General features: G+C 43.8%; 1 protein-coding gene across 1 annotated transcript in view; it reads left to right on the forward strand.

Annotated features, from left to right (window-relative positions):
- The window catches only part of AMPH (amphiphysin), a 121,535-nt gene that overhangs the window by 49,597 nt on the left and 49,060 nt on the right, over window positions 1-22,878 (forward strand). The window contains exons 2-3 of the mRNA XM_086614513.1: window positions 5,783-5,863; window positions 20,136-20,190. Coding sequence (XP_086470639.1) covers window positions 5,783-5,863; window positions 20,136-20,190 — 136 coding nt within the window. The remainder of the gene's footprint in view (window positions 1-5,782; window positions 5,864-20,135; window positions 20,191-22,878) is intronic.

A 22,878-nucleotide genomic window follows, 5' to 3' on the forward strand; every position in this document is an offset into this window, starting at 1 on the left:
GCTCATCTGTAGTTTTTTTCTGTTATATTAGTTTCCTTTCTTTGGCACGTTGTGGACACTTAACAACGTTTACATCACAGTCATTGTAAAATCAAAAACTTGAATTCAAGATCCGCAAATGACTGACTTTTTCTTCCTAACGCTTCAGATCCTCACAGAACTGGAATGTACTATTTGGCAAATGAATGCCTTTAGAAGACTAAAGGGGAACTGTTTAGTCTTATGTCATCTGAAAGGCTGACTGAAGATGCGACATCCTCAAATGGAAATAGTCTTGCATTTTGTATCTAGAAGTGTACTCTTGGTGACATTTATGAATGCTATCAGATATGCTTGATATCCTTACTCAAATTTGATGTATTTGTATAGAATTTGTCATTTATTTTTCTCAGTGCCACATTGCCAGACAATTCCTCTCTACATGTATTCACTCAACAGCATCTAGGTTTACTATCAGATCAAATTTAGCTTTTACTTCATTCTAAATGCTAATTGGACTTAATTATTTAGTTAATATATTCTTAGCAACATGATGGGTCAACACTGATTTTTTATTTTAGATCCTTAACATAATTCAGTGCATTAAGCAAATTGTACAATATCATGTTTGGAGACAACAGTTAGATTAAGAAAAAAAAAATAAAGCAGCTGTTTCAAATTCTTTTGTGTGTGTGTTTTTATGGCATATTAAGAGAAAACTTACTGGTAGCTGATTTACTCTAATTATATGAAATGGGCTAGCATTTTACCTATTCTTTTTTGATAGAATGGTCATGTTCACCAGCTATTTTATACAGTCTTCAGAAAAACACAGAATACTTGACTGTAAAATGTTTATTAAGATCCAGTTCATGTCTGTTCCTTTATTTTTAAAAAATTATTTTATTTTGAATGATACAGACTGTTCATACACATCGATAGATGTTCTTGACCCTAACCCCAAACATTACTTCTCTGTATAGACATGCTAAGCAAAAAAAAAAACCAAAAAAAACAAACAACCAAAAAACCAGCTAACCACCTATCTTCTGTGAGTCCAGGCCTCGTTCGAGCCCTAGAGGCCATTTTATTCACCAACAGCTTTGGCTCATCTGCTCTTTCTTTTCCTAGTGCCTGAATCCAAATGGACAATATGGGTTACCTACCACATGGACCTAAAATAAAATATTAGCCACTTATCTGTCCAGAGCTCCTTTCTTTGGCACGTTGTAGAGCACTCCAAGGCTTTTGTAAAACACTGTCAATCTACCCTTCCCCTGTCCTCAGGGGCCACCAATAAACTGAGCTATTCCTGTTGCTAAATCTAATCCTTATCTAGACGGGGGGTTGAACTGAGGCTGAAGGGAAAGGTTGGGCACTTGTTGCTCCTGAGCACAGCCTTCATTTTACCTTTAAGGGCCAATGGATACTTTCCAGTAACCTGGGCATCTGTTTTCTCTTGACCAATATCTAAACCTAATGCTAGTAGGCTATCTACTTGCCATGTCCTACCCCTGGCCCTAAACCGGACCCTGACTCTAATCTTGACCCAGGTACCCTATATAACAAGATGAACAATGTGTCTAAAATTTATTTCAGCCTGTCCACAAGAGAGGTTGGACTTAGAGGAACACGTGTGGTGCAGACAACCCTTCATCTGATCTTAACACTACCTTGAAGACACCCTATATGTGATGACCAAACTAAGCAAAAATAAATTACAAACTATAGGCTTCAAACTATAGACTATAGTCACAGAAGGCAAAGGCAGGGACTGGGAGAATGAAGAACCACCCACTGTAGGGGAAAATCAGGTTTGAGACCATCTAAAGAAGCTGAGGGTGTACAAGTCCATGGGACCTGATGAGGCGCATCCACGGGTCCTGAGGGAACTGGTGGATGAAGTTGCTAATCTATCGTATTTCAGAAGTTGTGGCAATCTGGTGAAGTTCCCACTGACTGGAAAAGGGGAAATAGAGCCCCCATTTTTAAAAAGGAAAAAAAAGAAGACCCAGGGAACTACAGGCCCGTCAGTCTCACCTCTGTGCCTGGCAAGATCATGGAGCAGATCCTCCTGGAGGCTATGCTAAGGCACATGGAAAATAAGGAGGTGATTGGTAACAGCCAACATGGCTTCACTAAGGGCAAGTCCTGCCTGACTAATTTAATGACCTTCTATGATGAGGTTACAGCATTGATGGATAAGGGAAGAGCAACGGACATTGTCTACCTGGACTTATCCAAAGCATTTGATACTGTCCCACGTGACATCCTTGTCTCTAAACTGGAGAGACATGGATTTGATAGATGGACCACTCGGTGGATAAGGAATTGGCTGGATGGTCACACTCAGAGTTGTGGTCAACGGTTCAATGTCCAAGTGGAGGCCAGTGACGAGTGGTGTTCCTCAGGGGTCAGTACTGGGACCAGTGCTATTTAACATCTTTGTTGACAATGTGGACAGTGGGATCGAGTGCACCCTCAGCAGGTTTGCAGATGACACCAAGCTGTGCGGTGTTGTGGACACGCTGGAGGGAAGGGATGCCATCCAGAGGGACCTCGACAGGCTGGAGAGGTGGGCCTGTGAGAACCTCATGAAGTTCAACAAGGCCAAGTGCAAAGTCCTGCACATGGGTCGGGGCAATCCCAAGCACAAGTACAGGCTGGGCAGAGAATTTATTGAGAGCAGCCCTGAGGAGAAGAACTTGGGGGTGCTGGTTGATGAGAAGCTCAACATGAGTCGGCCATGTGTGCTGGCGGCCCAGAAAGCCAACCGTATCCTGGGCTGCATCCAAAGCAGCGTGGCCAGCAGGTCGAGGGAGGTAATTCTGCCCCTCTGCTCTGCTCTTGTGAGACCCCACCTGGAATACTGTGTTCAGCTCTGGAGTCCCCAACACAAGAAGGACATGGAGCTGCTGGAGCGAGTCCAGAGGAGGACCACGAAGATGATCTGAGGGCTGGAGCACCTCTGCTATGAAGACAGGCTGAGAGAGTTGGGACTGTTCAGCCTGGAGAAGAGAAGGCTCCGAGGTGATCTTATAGCAGCTTTTCCAGTACTTAAGGGTGGCCTACAGGAAAGCTGGAGAGGGACTTTTTACAAGGGCATGTAGTGATAGGACAAGGGGAAATGGCTTTAAACTGAAAGAGAGCAGATTTAGATTAGATCGAAGGAAGAAATTCTTCCCTCTGAGCGTGATGAGGCACTGGACCAGGTTGCCTAGAGAAGTTGTGGCTGCCCCATCACTGAAAGTCCAGATTGGATGAGGCTTTGAGCAACCTGGTGTAGTGGAGGGTGTCCCTGCCCATGGCGGGGGGGTTGGAACTAAGATGATCTTTGAGGTCCCTTCTAACCCTAACCATTCTGTGGTTCTGTTGACAAGAGACTTCCAGTTCGAGAGAAAAGTGCATAAATAAGTGCTGAAAGGTAGATCAGTTTCTAAGACTTACCTTCAGTCTGGTCACCTCTCTGCTTAAACTACCAGTGGTGAAGTTCTGGTTACAATTAGGTTGGTTGTAAAAAGCTGAACTACATGTTTCGTGGGGCTCTATGGATGGGATCTACAGGGACCTGTGAGGAATAGTTTATTCTAGCCCCTGTCTGCTTCGCTGTCTCTGTGTAGAATTGTGGGGACTGGATTAGGACTGCATTTATGAAAAGAGTGAGCGAACCCCAGTTATCTGTGTGTATGGAATGGGCTGCAGGACTTCCATGAGGGCAAATATCTTCAGCTGATGCTGAGCCTCTGGCTTGGAACTTTGAGTTCCAACCATGTGATATATCTGTAGTTCTGGTTTGGGTTAGAATTAGGAAAGTCTGGAAGCTATGTTATTAGTGGTTATTTAATGTAACCCTGGATTGATATTGGGGTTGGTGTTTGCTCTGCAAGTTCTAACACTGCATCTTAGTCTCAGTTCAGCTAAATACCTGTAGAGAAATGGAAAGTTGGAGATAGGGTTAAAAAAACTCCAAACCATAGGAGATAAGTGCTGCGAGAGGTGGATTGTTGCCTTCTGAGCCTTGTGCTATGGGGCCTGAGTGCGCATCTGGTGCATGGATGTGTGCCGTTGATGTTTTGGGCAAGAAAAAAGAGTTTATTGTGACAGTCTTTCTTGGTTTGTCATCTGTGTTACGAAACGCTCAGAATGCAGTTAACGTGCCTGCTACTTGTTCCTGGGAGAATGATTTGAACGTGTTGCTGTGGTCAGGAGGCCCACCAGCAGCCACCCCTTTGAAAAGGAAATGTTGGATTTCTAGAGAGCCACCTGATGTGGATCAAAGTCGTGCCACACGCAGGGGCAGACTGTTTGGCTCATTGGTGACAAGGAGCAATGGGAAGGCTTGTGATGGTTCGAAATGTTAAATTAAATTATTCCTCTGTAAAACCATCTGTGATACTTTTTAGTATCGTACGAAGAGGTTGGTGATGAGAGCGTATGAGGTCTTTGAGACTAGTCAGCAGGCTTAAAAGCAACCCAAAATGCCCAAATGAGCCAGCAAAATGAAGAGTTAAAACATAGCTATCAGCAGCAAAAGGTTGGTCTTTGTCTTTTTCTCCTGTCTTGTGTCATTTTTCCTGTCTTTCTGCTGTAGATATGTCAAAACTTCATTGAAATTCCACATGCCAGGTCCACAGGTAGCGTCGCATCAGCTTTGTGATCATCTTGATCTCCAGTTTCTGCTGTGGCAGTGCTTACCACCCCTTTGTTTTATGGTGTGGGGCTGGCTGGGCTTGGGAGAGGCACGTGGTTGGTAGGAGAATATGGCAGCACTGGAGCCGTACAGTCTGTTTTGAGAAACATGGGTGGTGATGTTTATATGTTTATTCACAGTATCAGTTAATTGCTACTGTTTTTATTTTGTGGGTTTTTTCATTTCTTTGTTTTTGTTTTTTTCCTGTGAAAATGGAAAGTTTAGTCCATTTCTCATGGGAGAGCCATCTGAACATCACTGTTTGTGATGGTTCATCCCCCATACGAGTACTCTGTAGAGATTTAGGAGTTGCTTGACAAGAAGGGTGAAGCCTATTTGCAGCTACATATAAGTCTTCAATATTAAAATGAATGGATAGTGCTGGGATTTAATAACAGAATGCATTTATTGTAGTTAAATACAGCATAAGGTGTAGCTGTGTCAAATTACTTTTGAGATTGCTGTCCCATAAATGGCCCTTACTGCTCACATATTGCAGTATATGTTTGTTATCTAGTAGATGACAATCCACTTCTGAATTAATGAGGGGAGCAAATATGAACACCAGTAGAAGTTTTAAATAACCATCAGCTGTAACAATTTCTCGTGCAGCCTTAGTCTTTTATTCTCCATGACTTTTTGTTGAAAATCCTGCAGATAAGGATAATGTTAATACCATTCGATGTAATGAGCTATGAACAAAATAAAAACCTAATGGAATTTGATTTATTTTGTTTCTTTCTCTGTCTGAATGGGAGGATAACTTGCAGTACCAGCAAATTTCTCTCATTCTGCCTTGCTTTGAAACGCTGGGTTTCTTTGCTAAAAGAAAACTTGCTTCATGAAAAAAAAACACATGTCCCCTGAGGACTCCATACTTTGATGTATATTTCTGCACACACATACACAAACCAGACTCCTGCTTTCATCCTTTTTTATTTTGACATGATTGTTTCCTGTGTGAACTTTGGAAAGTTCTAGTGCACGCAACACCCCCAAAAATAGAACAACATTTAAGCCTAACTGCAAGAACAGAAGTGTTGAAAATAGCGGTGTTTTTGTTTTGTTACATAAATACTAAATGATTCCTTTTTTTTTTTATTTTCAATATAGGTACTTCAAAAACTAGGAAAAGCAGATGAAACAAAAGATGAACAGTTTGAAGAATACGTTCAAAATTTCAAACGGCAAGAGGTCAGTTGCTTTTTCAGTTTCCTTAATTGTGTCTTAAGAAGAATGCCGTGTATTTGAACTTGCTGATTTTGGAGAAGGTCTTACAGGGTAACAGGTAAGAAGATTTTCGGGTTGGGGGGGGGTGTAAGATTTTGTTCTGCTCTTTTCAAACAGAAAAATCAGTTGGATTTGTGCGTGGAGAAGGCTAAGAAATGCGCTCATGATAAAAGGTCGTGTTGTAATCATATGTAACACCATCATGCTCAAACTGCTTGGGGTCAGCAGAGTGACAGCACGTTTTCAACAGGGTAATTGAGAACAGAACCCAGCCCCAACTAAATGCAGCTTTGTAGCTGCCTTCTTGCAAACAAGAGATGTATTTACTGGGGTTCGTTTTGTGGATTGGTTTCACTGGTGTTATGTAATAATATTTTAGTTTTATATGAAGTGAATAGATGAGTAGTTTCAGACTGCTGCGCGTTGTTGATGTTCCCTGTCGGTGCCGGGGGCTGTGGCAGCAGCGCTGATGAAGCACTGCTGGGGAGCAGCACTCGATTACTCTTCATGTTGAAAACACAACACATGGAAACAAGGGTGCCCCAAAGAGTTTATACTCCCAGTGCAGTCCTAAATTCTGACCTCAATTACTCCTTGCTTTGTTGGACAGGCTTTTTGGCTCCGAAGTGATCAATGGTGATTAATTGTATTGTCGCTTTCTAGTACAAATCAGTGCCACCAAGAAAATAGTCTTGTTATGTAAGTATGAGCTGAGGTGTCCGTCATCTTTGTGAGTTACCATTTAGAGCTCGCTCAGAAAGGCACTGGAGGATGAGAGAACTACTCCCACGCGTTTTACATGATGTAAAAATTGGCTCATGTCAGTATTCACAGTTCCTGCCCTCAATCAGTCTGATCTACCACATGCACTTCTGTCCTTTCCATGCAAACACAAACTCTGCATCCTGACTGCTGGGATCCTTATTGACTCTTGCATCTTATGGCTGCTTAGCCTTTATTTTCCGCTCTCAGTGTAGAAGGGCAGAGGTTTCAGGAGCCGCTGGGTTGTTGTGTAGATTCTTGCACTTCCCCAAAGATAAAAATGACGGGAAGCAAAAGAATCTGTTTCTCTGAAGAGAGTGGTTCCTCTCTAATTTCTTGAGATCAGGAAGATGATGGGATTTAATAGGCCTGAAGAAACACTCAGAAGCTTTGAAACCCTGTAGAGATGTTGTATTTTCCCACAAGTATGCTGGGATATCAATGGAGCATTTCTTTCTTCCTGATTGTCCTTATGTTGCTGCTTATCCTTGTTGTCAATATCCCAGCTGTTTGCACAGCTAGTAACTATGTTAGTAGAAATAAGGTGCATCTGTAAGGTTCTTACTGGATGTAGAAGAAGCAGCTGGAGCATCCTCATAAAGAAACAGAGGGTTGTGGGATTTTTTGGTTTTTTTTAGCTAAAAATTCTGAGTGAAGTTAAAAAGAGAGAGATGAAGGAAAAAAAAACACTTAAGCAAAATTGTGTTTCAAGTATTTGTTTTTTCTGTCCTTTACCAAGAATTTTCTGTAATGTGATTTTCAGCTGAAAGTCTTGCTAAGGGCTAAGGAGAATCTTAGCATTGCTTCCTTTTTATTTCCTCCTCCTTTGATTTACAGAGAGAGAGAAAGAGAGTAATAAGCAGTCAAGGGCTCTGCAGGAACTGCATGATGCTAAATCTGGATGCAAATGTGACTTGGGGCCAGGGGAGCAATTGGGTAGGGAGGAGTGAGTGCAGGGAGAACTTGTACAGCTCTCTTGAGGGGCACGTGCAGATTAGGCTAGGTCCACTGGCACACCAAACGAGAGAGACTGTTTGTACAGTTATTAAACTACTCTCACATGCTTACTGGGCTCGCTCTCATAGCATTCTGTTGTGCTCAGTTCTTGAAATGCAGAAGGTACAATTGCTATGCAACCACTGTTTCTGCTGTGTTCACCAGTAAGAAGAACATAAATTGCTTAAATTGTCTTTGTTTTGTCCGCGCTTTCATCTACAACTTACTAGCAGTGCAAAGATGCAAAGTGTTACAGTGTGCATCTGAAATTATCGCTCTCAGGGATTAATACCTTGCAGAACTGCTGTCTTCTGTCAATTCAGGCAGCCGTCTCTTCTTGGCTTACATTCAGTCCTGCTTTCAAGTTACTTCTGCAACTCTAGAGCCTTCAGAAAAAAGAAAAATTAAATTCTAGATGTTAAAGAGCAAAAAGGCCCTTTGGGTGATTGATCCTTGTGCTGAGGTCCACCAAACTGTTGATGTGGGCCATTCCAGTGACTTTCAAGCAGAACCGGCCCTCTTAGAGGCTGTCTCACCCTTTGCAGTTCCCTCCAAGATTGTCTCCGTGGTGGTTGCTGACCTAAGAAGACCTGTCTGTGGCAGAGACAGTTTGAGAGAACATCTGAACTTTACTTTGTTTCTTGCAATGTCACTTAGCAGTGATTCAGCTGTTCCCTGGCCATCTGTCCTGGTTTTAGCTGGGACAGAGTTAGCTCTTCTTTTTAGCAGCTACAAGAGCTCTGTGTTTTGGTTTTACTCAGAGACTCGCTCTGAGAAGAATGTTGATAGCAAGCTGATGTTTGTAGTTGGCACTGAGATCTCAAGGACTTTTCAGCTTGCCATGTTCTTGCCAGTGTGCAGGAGCACAAGAGGATAGGGGGGAGAGCATAGCCAGGACAAGGGGTCCATGACTCTTCCTATGATTTGTACCTGAACTTAAGATTGAGGGCTAAATTGGCCAATTAGTATTCCATATCATGCAGCGTCATGCAGCAGTATAAAAGTGAGGGTCAGCCGGAAAGAAGGGCTTTTGCCCTTCCGGGACTCTCACTTTTGGACTCTGGGGGTGTTCTCTCTCTCTTGCTCTCTGTCTTGGGGCCTCCCATTCATGTGGGATTGCGGTACCGGGATTTATCTGTTTCAGGATTGCAGCTTTGGAACGAGACAGGCCTCGGTGAAGGGGTGGTGAGCAATTACACCGTACATCACTTGTTTGTATATATTTATCCTTGTACGTATCCGTACATATATATATATTGGTAGCAGTAGTAGTAAATTGTTCTTATCTCAATCCACGGGTCTCTTTTCTTTTTCCTCTTTGATTCTCTCCCTCATCCCTGGGAGTGGGGGAGGGTGAGAGAGGGACTGTGTAGGGTTTAGTTGCCAAAGCGGCCTAACCCGCAACCCCATCTCATCTACCTACATTTGGTTTTGAGGAAGACAGTCACTTCAGCTCTGGGTCTCTTTGTAAGTTGTTTGTAGCAGCTGGTCCGATACGATCTCCAGGGATCCTGGTAAGCTGAAAGCTGTAAAAATGGTCTTTTTTTCTTGTTTCCCTACCTTACTGAGCCTGCGACACTTGGGACGTCAACTGCTCTTAAGTATAGAATGATCTTTTTATTATTACTCTCCGAACTTAATAAATGAGGACTCCTAGTTCAGCTCAGGGAAAGGATAGAGTAAGGAAAGACAGCATAGTGCTCATTACCTAGGAAACAGGTAATTGAAAAACTGAAATCTTAACATGCTGTTCCTTGCCTGACTAGCAGATTGGGTGGTGGGTATGTACCAAACTCAGCAGAAGGCTATGTGTAAGGATGCGTCCAGCAAATCTATCTTAGGAAAAGCTTATTTAGACTCTCCAGTGATCCGTTCCCATCTCTTTTGGAATACATCTGGGTAAGAGCCCCTTCTGGACTTGACAACCTGTACTTGAATTACCCAGATGAATCACCATGGAGAAACTGAGTCATCCCATGTCTGGAGAGAATAGAGCACAGTGGCTTTGCAGAGCCTTGGGACTTTCCCTATCAGAAGCAGTAAGCTGCTGCAGCTGAAGCCAACTGTAAAAACATTTAGATTTTTAACAGTGAATACAGCTGTTATTTACCTTCCACTTAAGTTGTAAAATGAAAATTGCCACTCTAAATCAAAACTTGTGGAGAAAACAAAACATATATACTCTCATATGTGACACAGATTTTCAGTGTATTGCAAGAATTTTCTTGAGGTTTAACGTTTCTCTCTGCACAGCTAATTGTGGATGTACTCAGCCTCCTAATTGACTTGAAGTTCAGAGAAAGGGGGAAAGAAAAGACAGCGCATGTTTCTTTCAACTGTGAAAATATCATCAAATCTATTGGGGATTTACCTGAAATTTCATCTCTATTCTGTTGTTCAAGCAACTGCATCTTAGGCTTTTTTTTTTTGACAGGAAGTGAAGGAGCAATTCCCTTATCCTCAAGTATATTTTAATGATTCAGTGCTTGCTTCATTTTTGTAAGACATCAATGTTCTATTTCGTGTCTATGCATATTTACCTCTCATTATTTTTTCCATATGTAGTCATGAGACTTCTTTTATTTTTATAGACTGCAGTTAAAATATATTTTAGTGTTTAAAACATTAGGTATTGTGTATGTACATGCAGAGATATAGCAGTTGCTACTATAAAAGCGGTTGCCTGTGACGTGTTGTCAGAATAAATCAAAATGTCAAGTGCTGTTGTTGCTAGTTTATAGAATTAGGTGAAAATGAAGAGGGTTTTTCTTGCTGTTGTTGAATGAGCAGAACCTGCTTCTGTGGACTGCTTTACTTAATGTGTGCCTTGCAGTAAGATCTGCTCCTTGGGTGTAGTTGTTAGGGGTCCTGAAAAGGTTATCCTGGCCAGATCTTCATTTTGCACATGCATGCTTAGCTGCCTTACAGCTGTGGCACGACATCGTCTTAAAGTTGTTCTGTGAGACAATTAACATTTGTTGGAAGTGCTCTTTTTGCATCAGATGTGCTACTGATTTCTTAAAACTTATTCCTGAGTTGAATATACCCAAGATGAAATTCTGTACCTACACAGAGGCACCAGATGTGCCTCACGCTGTCCCACCTGGCCCCCAGCTGTTGCTCCAAACAGAGGCACGCGGCTTTGGCCACAGCCCTGTGTCATACCTGCTGGCTCTGTGGTCCTCTTGAGCACCCTGTGGCATCTCCAGAGGCAACAGGCGCATGTGTTTTGGCACAAGAACCCTGCCCCTGGAGAGTGGTCCAGTTCCAGATTGCAACACCTGAATGCAGATGCCTGTGTTTGAGTTGGATCATCCCAGATGCTTGTGCTGAACTGGGCAGTGTGGTCTAGGGGGCCAAGACAGAAACCTATCAGTTCCCTGAGGGCATCTGTGGGCCTTAGTGGCTCTGATCAGCCCCATCCAGGAGCTGCAGCCCTGCACATGGGCCTAGGAGTCCCATTTTAGCTCAGCCCTGAGCATGCAGTCCCTCCCTAAGCCATGTCATAGGCTGGTCCCCGTGTCTAGGGGAACTGTGCTTCAGCTGCACCTACCGCTGCTCCCATCTGGATCTCCCAGACAGACCCTGGACCTGGTTCAAACCTTTGGTGGGTCAGGGGGTGTCAGTGAAGCCTCTCACCAGCCCCTGGTCTGCCTGCCTGGCCCAGACCCTGCAGGATGGCACCCGTCAGAGAGGACATGGCCCGTGCTGGGGCCACTCGAGGCTCCTAGCACAGCCCTACCAACTGAGTTGGGAAGCTGCTGTGAGGGTTGTGAGTCAGTTGTCTAAGTGTTGGCATCTGTTGCCACTTGGGAGGCCTTAGTGTGTCCTCCTTGGCTTCCAAATGCTGTTCAGCAAAGCTGGCAGGTCTCTTGGGACCTGTTGGGTTTGCCGATTGTGGATGGCACAGATGGCACTAGACAGCTGTGCTGAGTGAATGATTTTGACTGTAGGAATTTCTTAATTGCCCACCTGACTCCACAGGTTGCACTGCAGAGATCTACGTTGGCTCTGAGATGAGGGAAGACACCCAACTCATGTAGACAGTGATAGGTGTCTTAATCTGGAGTTGAACAAAGGACATGAAGAGGAGCTTCGATATGTATGATAACCACATGAAATTCAATCTGTGTTCTGCAACACCTTCTTTTCTCTGGGAATTCGTGGGTATCCCGTATATCCGTTTGACTGCCTGATGTCCTCTTCTTAGACTCCCTCATTTTACTGATCTTGTGCGTGGGCTCGAGACAGAGAAAAGAATCCAGACCAAAAACGGAAAGTGCGAGCTTTAAAATGACTCTGAACGGGAGACACTGTTTCTCCTTAGCTGATACTCAGGTTTCCTTGGTTGTCTGTGGAATTTCGTACTAAACTGCAGAGGATTCTTGATACTTGTTAAGCTGCAACATGTTGTTGGTTCATTACAGCTTCTTTTGCTGTCCGTGATAGCTACTCTGAAGTCAACCAGACACAGGAGCACACGATCTAGACTGGTGGGAGGGAGCTTCTTCCTGCGAGCCGAGAAGCGTTTGCGTTCAGGGGGACTGCATCCCACAGACATCTTTTCAGGGGCAGTCCTCAAGTGTACTTCAGTTACTGGGTGACCACCAAGCCAGATATAAGCAATACAATGTGCAAAGTATTTTGGGGGCTATGGGAGGGTTTTTTCTGCTGATTACCATTTCATCCTGAAATGTATGTTTAATAATTATCTTACATTTGAGGGGCTGTTTTTCCCAAGACAAAAAGAGACATAGTGTACCATTAAATCTCCTCTCAACCTCATTAATTTCTAATCAGACAGGATACCCAGGAAAGTGAGGCCCTCTGTTTTATGCTACAAAATTGTCTCTGCAGGAACAGGCCAGATCCATTACAACCAATTCCTCACTTCAAAGGAGAGAGCAACTGATCTGATGTTGTGCTTTTTTTGATTTAGCTTTAGTAACTGTGCTAATTGTTTTCTCCCAGGCAGTGCAGATGAATGATCAAGTTATTTCTCACTATTTTTAAAGCAGACTGGTATATGTTTCTTCAGGAGCCTTTTGGGATAACTGACCCTGGGGATAGTTGACATAGCCCAGCTCTGGGATTTAACACATGGAGTGAATGTGATGCTGTTCACAATAAACAGTTCTGGATAGTTTTCTACTTAGACTTGTTAATGCCTAGCTTATACATGTTATTTAAGAATATCATTATGGATATGCAGCTATAGGCATAAACAGAGGCCACGTACCTGTTCAGAAAGTTTACCTCGACATTTAGTATGTATAGATTACTTTAGCCAGAGACTTTTAGACTCTGCACTTGCTGTCTTTGTACACCTCAAATTTTCATGAAAACCAGTAGTCTGGGCCCTACTTTGAGGACATGAGTGTGCTTGTAGGAAGATGGAATACGTGTGAAGGTAGGATCCTGGCTTGGGAAGAGGTTTCGTTGTGAGGCAAGACGACTGGAATTTCGTTTAAGGAGGTTGTCAAGTATTTTCTGTTCGGTCCAAATCTGAAACAGAGACTTGGTTCAGTAAAAGGGTTAGTTAAGCATTGCTGCAGGCACAGAGCTTTCTCACCTGGGAGTCACCTCTAACAAAGGGCAGAGCTTACTGGTTCTGACCTTTGGAGTTCATACTTTTTCCGTTTGTCCAAATTCAACTCATCATGTTACTGAATAACTAGAACGATGAAATTTTTAGTCTTGAGCCTTCTTAGTGGCCGGACCACAAATTTGATGCTGTCCTGGTAGGTACTGGGATGCCAAAACCCCTGTGTTTCCAGAAAAGGTTGCAAACCCAACTTGTTTTCAAGTGTTGCACTAGACAAATAATTCAAAACCTAAGCCTCTTACAGCTTGTAGGAAGAGCGAAGAAGAAATGTATTTGTTTAAGAAAAAGATTCCAAAATTTGGAAGACAGTTCTAGGAATTATAAGGAGATTGAGAAATGGTAAAACAGGCTATTCTGGTACGCCGATGTATCTCATACTGAATTATGGATTTGTCCCAATAGCCTCTTATGTTCTTAAGCTTCACTTAATGCAATAGTCCTTTGTGTTCGTACTTCTAAGTTTTCTAAAAGACCTACCAGTAAATACCACCTAAAGTTTTTGCCAGCAGAGAGACAGCGCTGCTTTATGTTGTGGCTAATAACTGCACATTATAATAAAGGGCGTCTTCTAGGTGATACAAAAATGCTTTCTTTTGAGCTGTTTCGCTGATGTCTTACTGATAGAGTGACAAAATTATAGTATTAGACTTGGAGCTGCATTAATAATTATGTGGTTTGCGTTTTTGTGGGGCAGGTATTAATTAACCTGTGCTCCAAGTTCAGCATTGACAGGGCTCTTGACTCTCACTGAAGTGGAGTGATTTATTTCGTTTTGGTGTCAAACACATGCCATGCTGACCTTTCCTATAAAGATGTATTGTGTTTACATCCTGTATGTGACATGATAGAAAAATCAAACTCTTCTGTTCTGCCTGGAAAGCTGTGAATAAATGATGCCTGGCAAATAGGTCATCCGATTCCAGCTTTCATGGAGGCAAAGTGGCCTTTAATTTCTGCATGGAAGCAACGATTTTTCTAGTGCATCAGGAAGCAAAAGCTGGTAAGACTCAAACCATGTTTTCTATGGTTTTAGTCATTAAGTTTTTGTAGGTCTCATCAGTCTTACAGCCACAGAGTCTTGTGGCTCTCTTTGTCTTAATTCCAGTGCTAAGGTATGCTTAAATACTGTTCCTTGAAAAGAAAACCAAAACTAAACATGCACAAGAATCAGCAGTACTGAAAAAGCTTAATGCTGCTGTAAAGGTGTGTAAGACCTGCGGCTGTAGATGATGAGATCCTGAAACACTGAGCCTCCTTATCTCGCTGGGTGCACGTCTTCACTGGCTGCATAACACTGACCATGTAATAAGACCAGAGAGTAGAACACAGCCACACCGACTGTGCGCCAGTGTTCAGAGTAACAACTTGTGTTTTAGGACATCTCTGTGGAGAGCTGTGTGGATTTTCCCAATGAGGGACATTTTTTTGGGTTGTTAGCATGCCTCCCTTTCTCTTATGGGCAGTTTAACAGGATAGCCTGACAGATTTTTTTACAATTTGTGTGTTGAGTTTGACCAGGTAAGCTAAGAGCACTGATTTCTGGTGCCAGAGTCCAGTGAGAATTTGATTGCTGTTATCAAACTTCCTGATTGTGAGAAGTTTGCTATTAAATATGCTATTGAGATTTCTCTCTGGAGTTTTCTTGCATATTATGAAACTCTGACTCATTTTGCTGCCTTATGTAGAACAAATAAAAGAAATTATGACATGATGAAGGAAGTATCAGTGCTCTCTTAGGAAATCTCGTTTCAGAGGAGTACAGCATCTGCAAAATGACACCTACTTTTCATTCTCCATCAAGAAGCTGCATCTCAATTAAAAAAATAGATGGCCTTAATGAAGATACTTGGAGCGGTGGTTTCAGAGCCACCAGAGGCTTTCATCTGATAGACCAGAAAGGAGAAAAAGTGTATCAGAAAACATCAGGAAGGGGCAATATTAAATACGTGGCAGTCTTCAAAGTGGTGCTTTTTAAAACCTGCGTGTCACAGCTTGCAAGATGTACGGAGCCAGTAATGTGGTATTTTAATCCTGTGAATATTAATTAGCCTGTTAAGTGGTAAAAGTGCATCTGTCTTCACTGACAGCGAGTTTACTATAGCAAAATGTGTAGATCAGAGGCCCTTGCCCGTGGATGCTTTTATGTCACGTGTCATACAGCGTTTGCTAATGAGGGAAAACTCATATGGCTCTGTGCTGCTTCGATGTTTCAGTGGTTTGTGACCTGTTAATAACCTAAACTGAGGCAGATGCGTGTAAAAATTATTTTTTTGAATGAATTGTCAGAATTCATAACAGCACATATGGCAAAATATCTGCATCGTGTTTCACTGCTTTGACTTTTTCTTCCACGTTTGCCTGAGCAGCGGTTGCTGATGACGCACGACGCTAACCAAGCTCAACAGATCTCCTAGTGGTTGAGGGTACCAGTCGTAAAACTACACAGCAGTCCAGTTACAAACATAGTATTTGAGCAGTGTGTGTCCCTGACGTGCCATCTGTGGTGTGCTAGTCAGTCTCAGTGACAAAACAGCACGTGTGTGAGTAAATACACACCTTTTACTGGACATGGGGACAGCTGACAGGGTTCTGAGCCTTCCAGCTGTGGTTTGCTTATCTTAAGGGATAAAATATCGAGCTACCGCTACTTTCGGAACTTTATATTGTGTTGTAAGTAGTTAAGCCTCAGGTTTAATCCACTGATTACTCAACCTGTGCCTGTCTGGCCCCTGCTTTGATATGCAGCTTTGATTCCAAAGCAAGAAAAAGGTTGACCTTTCTTTGGAGCATCAAGTGTGATCCCAAACCAGAGACAGATTGGTGAGCTGGGTGCTCCTGCGCTCCTGCTGTTGCTCAGCAGCTCCTCAGATACCATCCCAGTGGGTCTGTTCCTGTGCTGATAGTTTAGTTGGTTAAGGATTAATGCATTGATGAAAGTCTATTAATGGATTTCAGTTCAAAAAGGAGTTTCACTTCACATCACATTGTTGTAAAAGCAACCTTCTATTCATGGAATCCATAAAGTGAATTCAGCCTGCTTTCTAAGCTCACTCAGGCATTTTTACCTTCTAAATTATTTAATATTTCCAGGATCTTAAAACATTTGCTCTCTTCTTACAATGTGTTGCAATTTGGGGTTTTTGATCCAATTCTAGAGGCCTTCAGTTCCCTGCAAGGAGCTGGGAGACACAATTGAGTTTGGTGGATTTAATCTGCGTTGCAACATGTGTACTGGTGAGGCAAGTGAGTGTTTTTTGAGATCCACCATTTGGATTTAACATGGCTGCAGGTAGATGGATTCTAAGCCCAAGATGGTCCCTTTCAACCTGAATTTCTTAAGATACTCTGTGTCTGAATGCTCTGAGCATCGCTGTCGCTGATGGCAAATTCTTTACTGACATCAGAAGTCCTTTGACTTAAGTGGAGTTATAACAGCTTATACCAGTTGAGACTCTGCCTTCTAAAGTATTCACACCCTGCACCCTTTTGGGTTCTGACTTTCACACAAAAAACACGAGAGAAACTCCAAAGCAGTCAGTCGTATTTTGCAGCTGATTTTTCCATATGGTGTAGCTGTATGTGAGAAAATGCGGCTGCAAGCTGATGTTCCTATAGTTTGGAACTGCTTAAATAAATAATTTGAAGGATATTTGGAACTGATAAATGTGGAGCTTTTCCAAAATCTTCAGGCTACTGAAGGTCTCCTGGGCAACAGCTTTTTAACAATAAAGTATGTGCTATACCATAGCACAGATTTTATTGCAAATCCTAGGAGCTGTGAAGTTGAACTTGCGATACAGTCAGAGATAAAGTAAAGCAACCTGTTTTGTTTTGTCTGTTCTGAGTTTTTCAAAGGGTGTTAAGATAAAAAAAGATCATTTTGATATATTTGCCAAAGAAACAGTTGAGATTTCACAGCAGACTGCAAGACACCCTAGCCAAGCTAAACAAAATAACTAATGCTATTATTTTTCAGTAGTTATTCACTTGCAAAATATTAAAATGTTAAAATACTTGGAAAACCGTTTGCAGAGGTACTAAGCCATTTATGTAAGGACATGGCTTTTCTGCAAATCTAGACTGGCTTCACTTGGGTGGTTTCCAGTGGAGGTGCACCATTCACAGAATCACAGAATTTTAGGGATTGGAAGGGACCTCAAAGGATCATCTAGTCCAATCCCCCTGTCAGAGCAGGACCACCCAGATCAGATCACACAAGAACTCGTCCAGGTGGGTTTTGAACATCTCCAGAGAAGGAGACTCCACAACCTCTCTGGGAAGCCTGTTCCAGTGTTCTGTTTGCCTTTCTGGGAAGAACTTCTTTCTCATGTTTAAGCGGAACCTCCTATGTTTCAGCTTATATCCATTTCCCCTTGTCCTGTCATTGGATGCCGCTGAGAAGAACCTGACTCCATCCTCATGACAGTCATCCTTTCCATATTTATAGACATTAATGAGGTCCCCCCTCAGTCTCCTCTTCTCCAAGCTAAAGAGACCCAGCTCCCTCAGCCTTTCCTCAGAAGGGAGATGCTCCACTCCCTTCATCATCTTTGTGGCCCTGCGCTGGACTCTCTCAAGCAGTTCCTTGTCCTTCTTGAACTGAGGGGCCCAGAACTGGACACAATGTTCCAGATGCAGCCTCACCAGGGCAGAGGGGGAGGAGAACCTCTCTCGACCTACTAACCACACCCCTTCTAATACACCCCAGGATGCCATTGGCCTTCTTGGCCACAAGGGCACATTGCTGGCCCATGGTCATCCTGCTGTCCACCAGGACCCCCAGGTCCCTTTCCTCTGTGCTGCTCCCCAGCTGTTCAGTCCCCAACTCATACTGGTACATGGGGTTGTTCTTACCCAAATGCAAGACTACACTTGCACGTGTTGTATTTCATTAAATTTCTCCCCGCCCAACTCTCCAGCCTGTCCAGGTCTCCCTGAATGGCAGCACAGCCTTCAGGTGTGTCAGCCACTCCTCCCAGTTTAGTGTCATCAGCAAACTTGCTGACCATGCACTCTATTCCCTCATCCAAATCATCGATGAATATGTTGAACAATACAGGTCCCAGTACCAACCCTTGAGGAACTCCACTGGATACAGGCCTCCAACTGGACTCTCACCTATTGACCACTACTCTCTGGCTTCTATCCTTCAGCCAGTTCACAAACCACCTCACTATCCAATCATCCAGACCACACTTCCTCAGTTTAGCTGTGAGGATGCTGTGGGAGACTGTGTCAAATGGCAAGACAGACCACATCCACTGCACTACCATCATCCACCCACTGGGTGATGTCCTCATAAAAGGCTATCAGGTTTGTCAAGCACGACTGTCCCTTAGTGAAGCCATGTTGACTGCCCCTAATGACCCTCTTATCCTTGATATGCCTAGAGAGCACCAAGGATAAGTTGTTCCATTATCTTTCCAGGGATGGAGTTGAGGCTACTGTTCTTGATTATACTCCTTTGTGTTTGTGTGGCAAGGCTTTGGTAGCGGGAGGGCTACAGAGGTGGCTTCTGTGAGAAGCTGCTAGAAGCTTCCCTCTGTCCGATAGGGCCAGTGCCAGCCAGCTCCAAGATGGACCCACTGCTGGCCAAGGCTGAGCCCATGGTAGTGCCTCTGGGATAACATAGTTAAGAATAGGAAAAAGTTGCTGCACAAGAGCAACTGCAAGCAGAGAAAGGAGTGAGGATATGTGAGAGAAACGGCTCTGCAGACACCACGGTCAATGGAGGAGAAGGGGGAGGAGGTGCTCCAGGTGCTGGAGCAGAGATTCCCCTGCAGCCTGTGGTGAAGACCATGGTGAGGCAGGCTGTCCCCCTGCAGCCCATGGAGGTTAATGGTGGAGCAGAGATCCACCTGCAGCCCATGGAGGACCCCACACAGGAGCAGGTGGATGCCCGCAGGAGGCTGTGACCCTGTGGGAAGCGCATACTGGAGCAGTCTCCTGGCAGGATCTGCGGAGAGGTGAGCCTATGCTGGAGCAGGTTTGCTGGCAGGACCTGTCACCCTAGGGGGGACCCATGCTGGAGCAGTTAGTGAAGAACCGTAGCCCGTGGAAAGGACTTACGTTGGAGAAGTTCATGGAGGACTGTCTCCCGTGGGAGGGACCCCATGCTGGAGCCAAGGAAGACTGTGAGGAGTCCTCCCCGAGGAGGAAAAGAGCAGCAGAGACAGTGTGTGACTAACTGACTTCAACCCCCATTCCCCGTCCCCCTGTGCTGCTGGCGGGGAGGAGGCAGAGAGAATCAGGAGTAAAGTTGTGCCCAGGAAGGAGAGGTGAGGAGAAGGCGTTTTAAGTTTTGGGTTTGTTTTCTCATTATCCTACTCTGATTTGAATGGTAATAAAATTAAACTAAATTCTCCATTTGAGTCTGTTTTGTCTGTGATAGTAATTTCTAAGTGATCTTCCTGTCCTTTCATTCTATTTTCTCACCCCTGTCCAGCTGAGGAGGGGAGAGCAGTGCTTTGGTGGGCACCTTGGTGTCCAGCCAGGGTCAACCCACTGGAGTGTTTCAGGTTGGGACATTGGCCAGGCTGACTTGCACTGGACCTTGGCGGCAAAACATACCTGTCTTTTGCTGGTTGGAATTCTTCTCTGTGCAGATGACTGATGAAATAACCCCAGAACTTTTAGCCTAGAGAGTACACTATGCGTAGCATCTTGGCCAGGCCACCTTCTCTGTGTGAACCTCTTCACGCTTGCAACATGTGACACTATTTATCAGATAGCTCCCAAAATTGCTTTTTGTTGTCGAGTTTGACATACTGTATGCATGTTTTAAGGCATAAAATATAACTGAAATGTGTTTTCAATAGCATAACTGAAATCTGGTTTTACTTCCCTGCTTTTTTTTTGCTTTTTCTTTTCTAGGCAGAGGGTTCCAGGCTCCAGAGAGAACTGAGAGGATATCTAGCAGCCATTAAAGGTGATTTTTAAGTTTTACATCATGTTTTCATAAAGCAATTTAAAAAAAAAAGATTGAGACAGATAGACTTGTTTAAGGTATACAGAGACAAATACAAGTAGTATTGCTTTTGTCATTAGTAGTCCACATTTCTGCTTTGCATACAGCACAGGCTCTTGAGCTTGTTGCTAGGGATTCTGCACCTTCGGTGTCAGCTCCTGTGTGTACAGTCTTGCATGCACGGCTCACCCCTGGCTGTCCTTTGTGTGCAGGACCGCTGCCCGCGTTCTCATGTTTCACACGTTTCGAGCACCCACAAAATCTAAGCATCTTGTTACTCGTTTTAGCAAATGCTAGAATGTGAAATACCCCATGCAAGGCCAAGGATTGCTTGATCTCCACAACTGTTAACGCTTCCAGGTGTTGCTAGCTGGATGATGATCTCCCTCCAAACGCACGCTCCCTGTGATGATGTGATTTCACATGTATTTCTGACGGCTTAACCTGTTTGTGGGTTTTTTTAAGTTTAAAAATCAAATGTGATGTCTTTCGATACTACATTGAAAATCCAAGTAGCAGAAGCTCACTGGTGAGCGCTTCCATATCGGAGATTAAGTAAACAGCTATTTAAATCCTACTGGACATTTGTAAAGCCGGCGTGCTCAACTTAGCACCATCTGCAGAGTGTTCCCTTTCTTGTGCCGCCTCTCTTCGGAGCATTTGGAGGCTGGGTGCTAAAGGGAAGGGAACAAGAGTTGGTGACTGACAGACAGTAATAGCTTCTTGAGATAAACAAATATATATATATATATATACGTGTGATAAATATATATATACATGTATATATTTTTAACCTGGCTCCAGTCCAGTAGGGAAGACATTTCAAAGTATTAGTATTAACTAGTTAGAGTATTAACGTTCCTGGAAATCGGTGTCATAATAAAGCTTCAGCAGCCGTTGACAGGCAGGGAAGAAAGCTCTTTCTGATGGGAATCGTACTATGGGGAGCAAAGCCATAGCTTAATATCTTTGATGGTCTATTATTTGCTGGATGGGCTGGGCAAGGAAAATGCTGTACCAGACAAAAGATGTTTTGCCTTGAAGGGATTTGCACAATGTCTTTTGTTCTTAGAGGAAATTTCAGCATCAGTCATTTTGGGGACCTACTGGATGCTGATTTTACTTTCTTATTTTTCAGTCATCCCTTCCCCACACCCATTATCAGATGGGTACTCAGAAGCAGCGTGATGAGGCTGTTTGTTGGCCAGATGGCTTTTCTGTCACATAGGCTGACTGTTTACATGCGGCTTTGATTTCCGTGTTGGTGACAACAATCCTCCTCTCCATGTTTCATTTTCTTTCTCTCTGATTTTCCTAATACTTCGTTCATTCGTGGTCCTTTAGCTGGTTTACTGTCTAGTGAGCTACTCTTTACACTGAGTTTTGTTTTTAACTTGGCGTGAGTTTTTTTCACTGTGTAGTTTTTGCCTTTTTAGCCATGCTTTTCTGTTGAACGTCTTTTTCTTGTTGCAGCCTGTAAGTCCATATTTGAAAATAATTTGGGCTGACTTTCTTACTGAGAATGAAAAGTGTTTGCTAACATCTCAGTATCTTCGTGTCTTAAAAAACTCCCAGTCATAAGCAGCTTGCAAAAGCCTTAAAAATGTTCTTCTCCAAAGCCAACAAGCCACCAATGGGCATCCTTGGCACATGTGTTGGCACACCTTCATGCTATGGAGTGGGAGGGACAGCCCAAGACAGTTGTCCACAAACACAACTCTGGCTGGGGCTTCCCCAAAGCTGACTAGCTCAGCACTGGCAAAGGCCCTTCCAGATTTTGAATGGCAGAAGCAAATCCAGCAACTGCTGCAGCCTCTTTGTTGCTGTGCTTTGAAGGACTACCATGGTTAAAACATTATGGGGTGGCTATAGAATCATAGAATCATAGAATGGTTAGGGCTGGAAGGGACCTTCAAAGGTCATCTAGTCCAACCCTCCTGCAACAAACAGGGATATCTCCAACTAGATCAGGTTGCTCAGGGCCTCGTCCAACCTGGCCTTGAATGTCTCCAGGGATGGAGCATCCACCACCTCTCTGGGCAACCTGTTCCAGTGTTCTACCACTCTCATGGTAAAAATTTTTTTCCTAATATCCAACCTGAATCTACCTCTCTCTATTTTAAAACCATTACCCCTTGTCCTATCACAACAGGCCCTCCTGAACAGCCTCTCCCCATCTTTCTTGTAGGCCCCCTTGAGGTACTGGAAGACCGCTATCAGGTCACCCCGGAGCCTCCTCTTCTCCAGGCTGAACAGCCCCAACTCTTTCAGCCTGTCCTCATAGGAAAGGTGCTCCAGCCCTCTTATCATCTTCGTGGCCCTCCTCTGGACCCTCTCCAACTGGTCCATGTCCTTCTTGTGTTGGGGACTCCAGAACTGGACGCAATACTCCAAGTGAGGTCTCACGAGGGCAGAGTAGAGGGGGAGAATCACCTCTCTCGACCTGCTGGCCACGCTCCTCTTGATGCAGCCCAAGATGCGGTTGGCCTTCTGGGCCGCAAGAGCACATTGCCGGCTCATATTGAGCTTCTCGTCCACCAGTACTCCCAAGTCCTTCTCCTCAGGGCTGCTCTCGATCCATTCTCCGCCCAGTTTGTATTTGTGCCTGGGATTGCCATGACCCAGATGTAGGACCTTGCACTTGGCCTG

This window comes from Tauraco erythrolophus, chromosome 7 (assembly GCF_009769465.1).
Source record: "Tauraco erythrolophus isolate bTauEry1 chromosome 7, bTauEry1.pri, whole genome shotgun sequence".
Classification (NCBI taxonomy): domain Eukaryota; kingdom Metazoa; phylum Chordata; class Aves; order Musophagiformes; family Musophagidae; genus Tauraco; species Tauraco erythrolophus.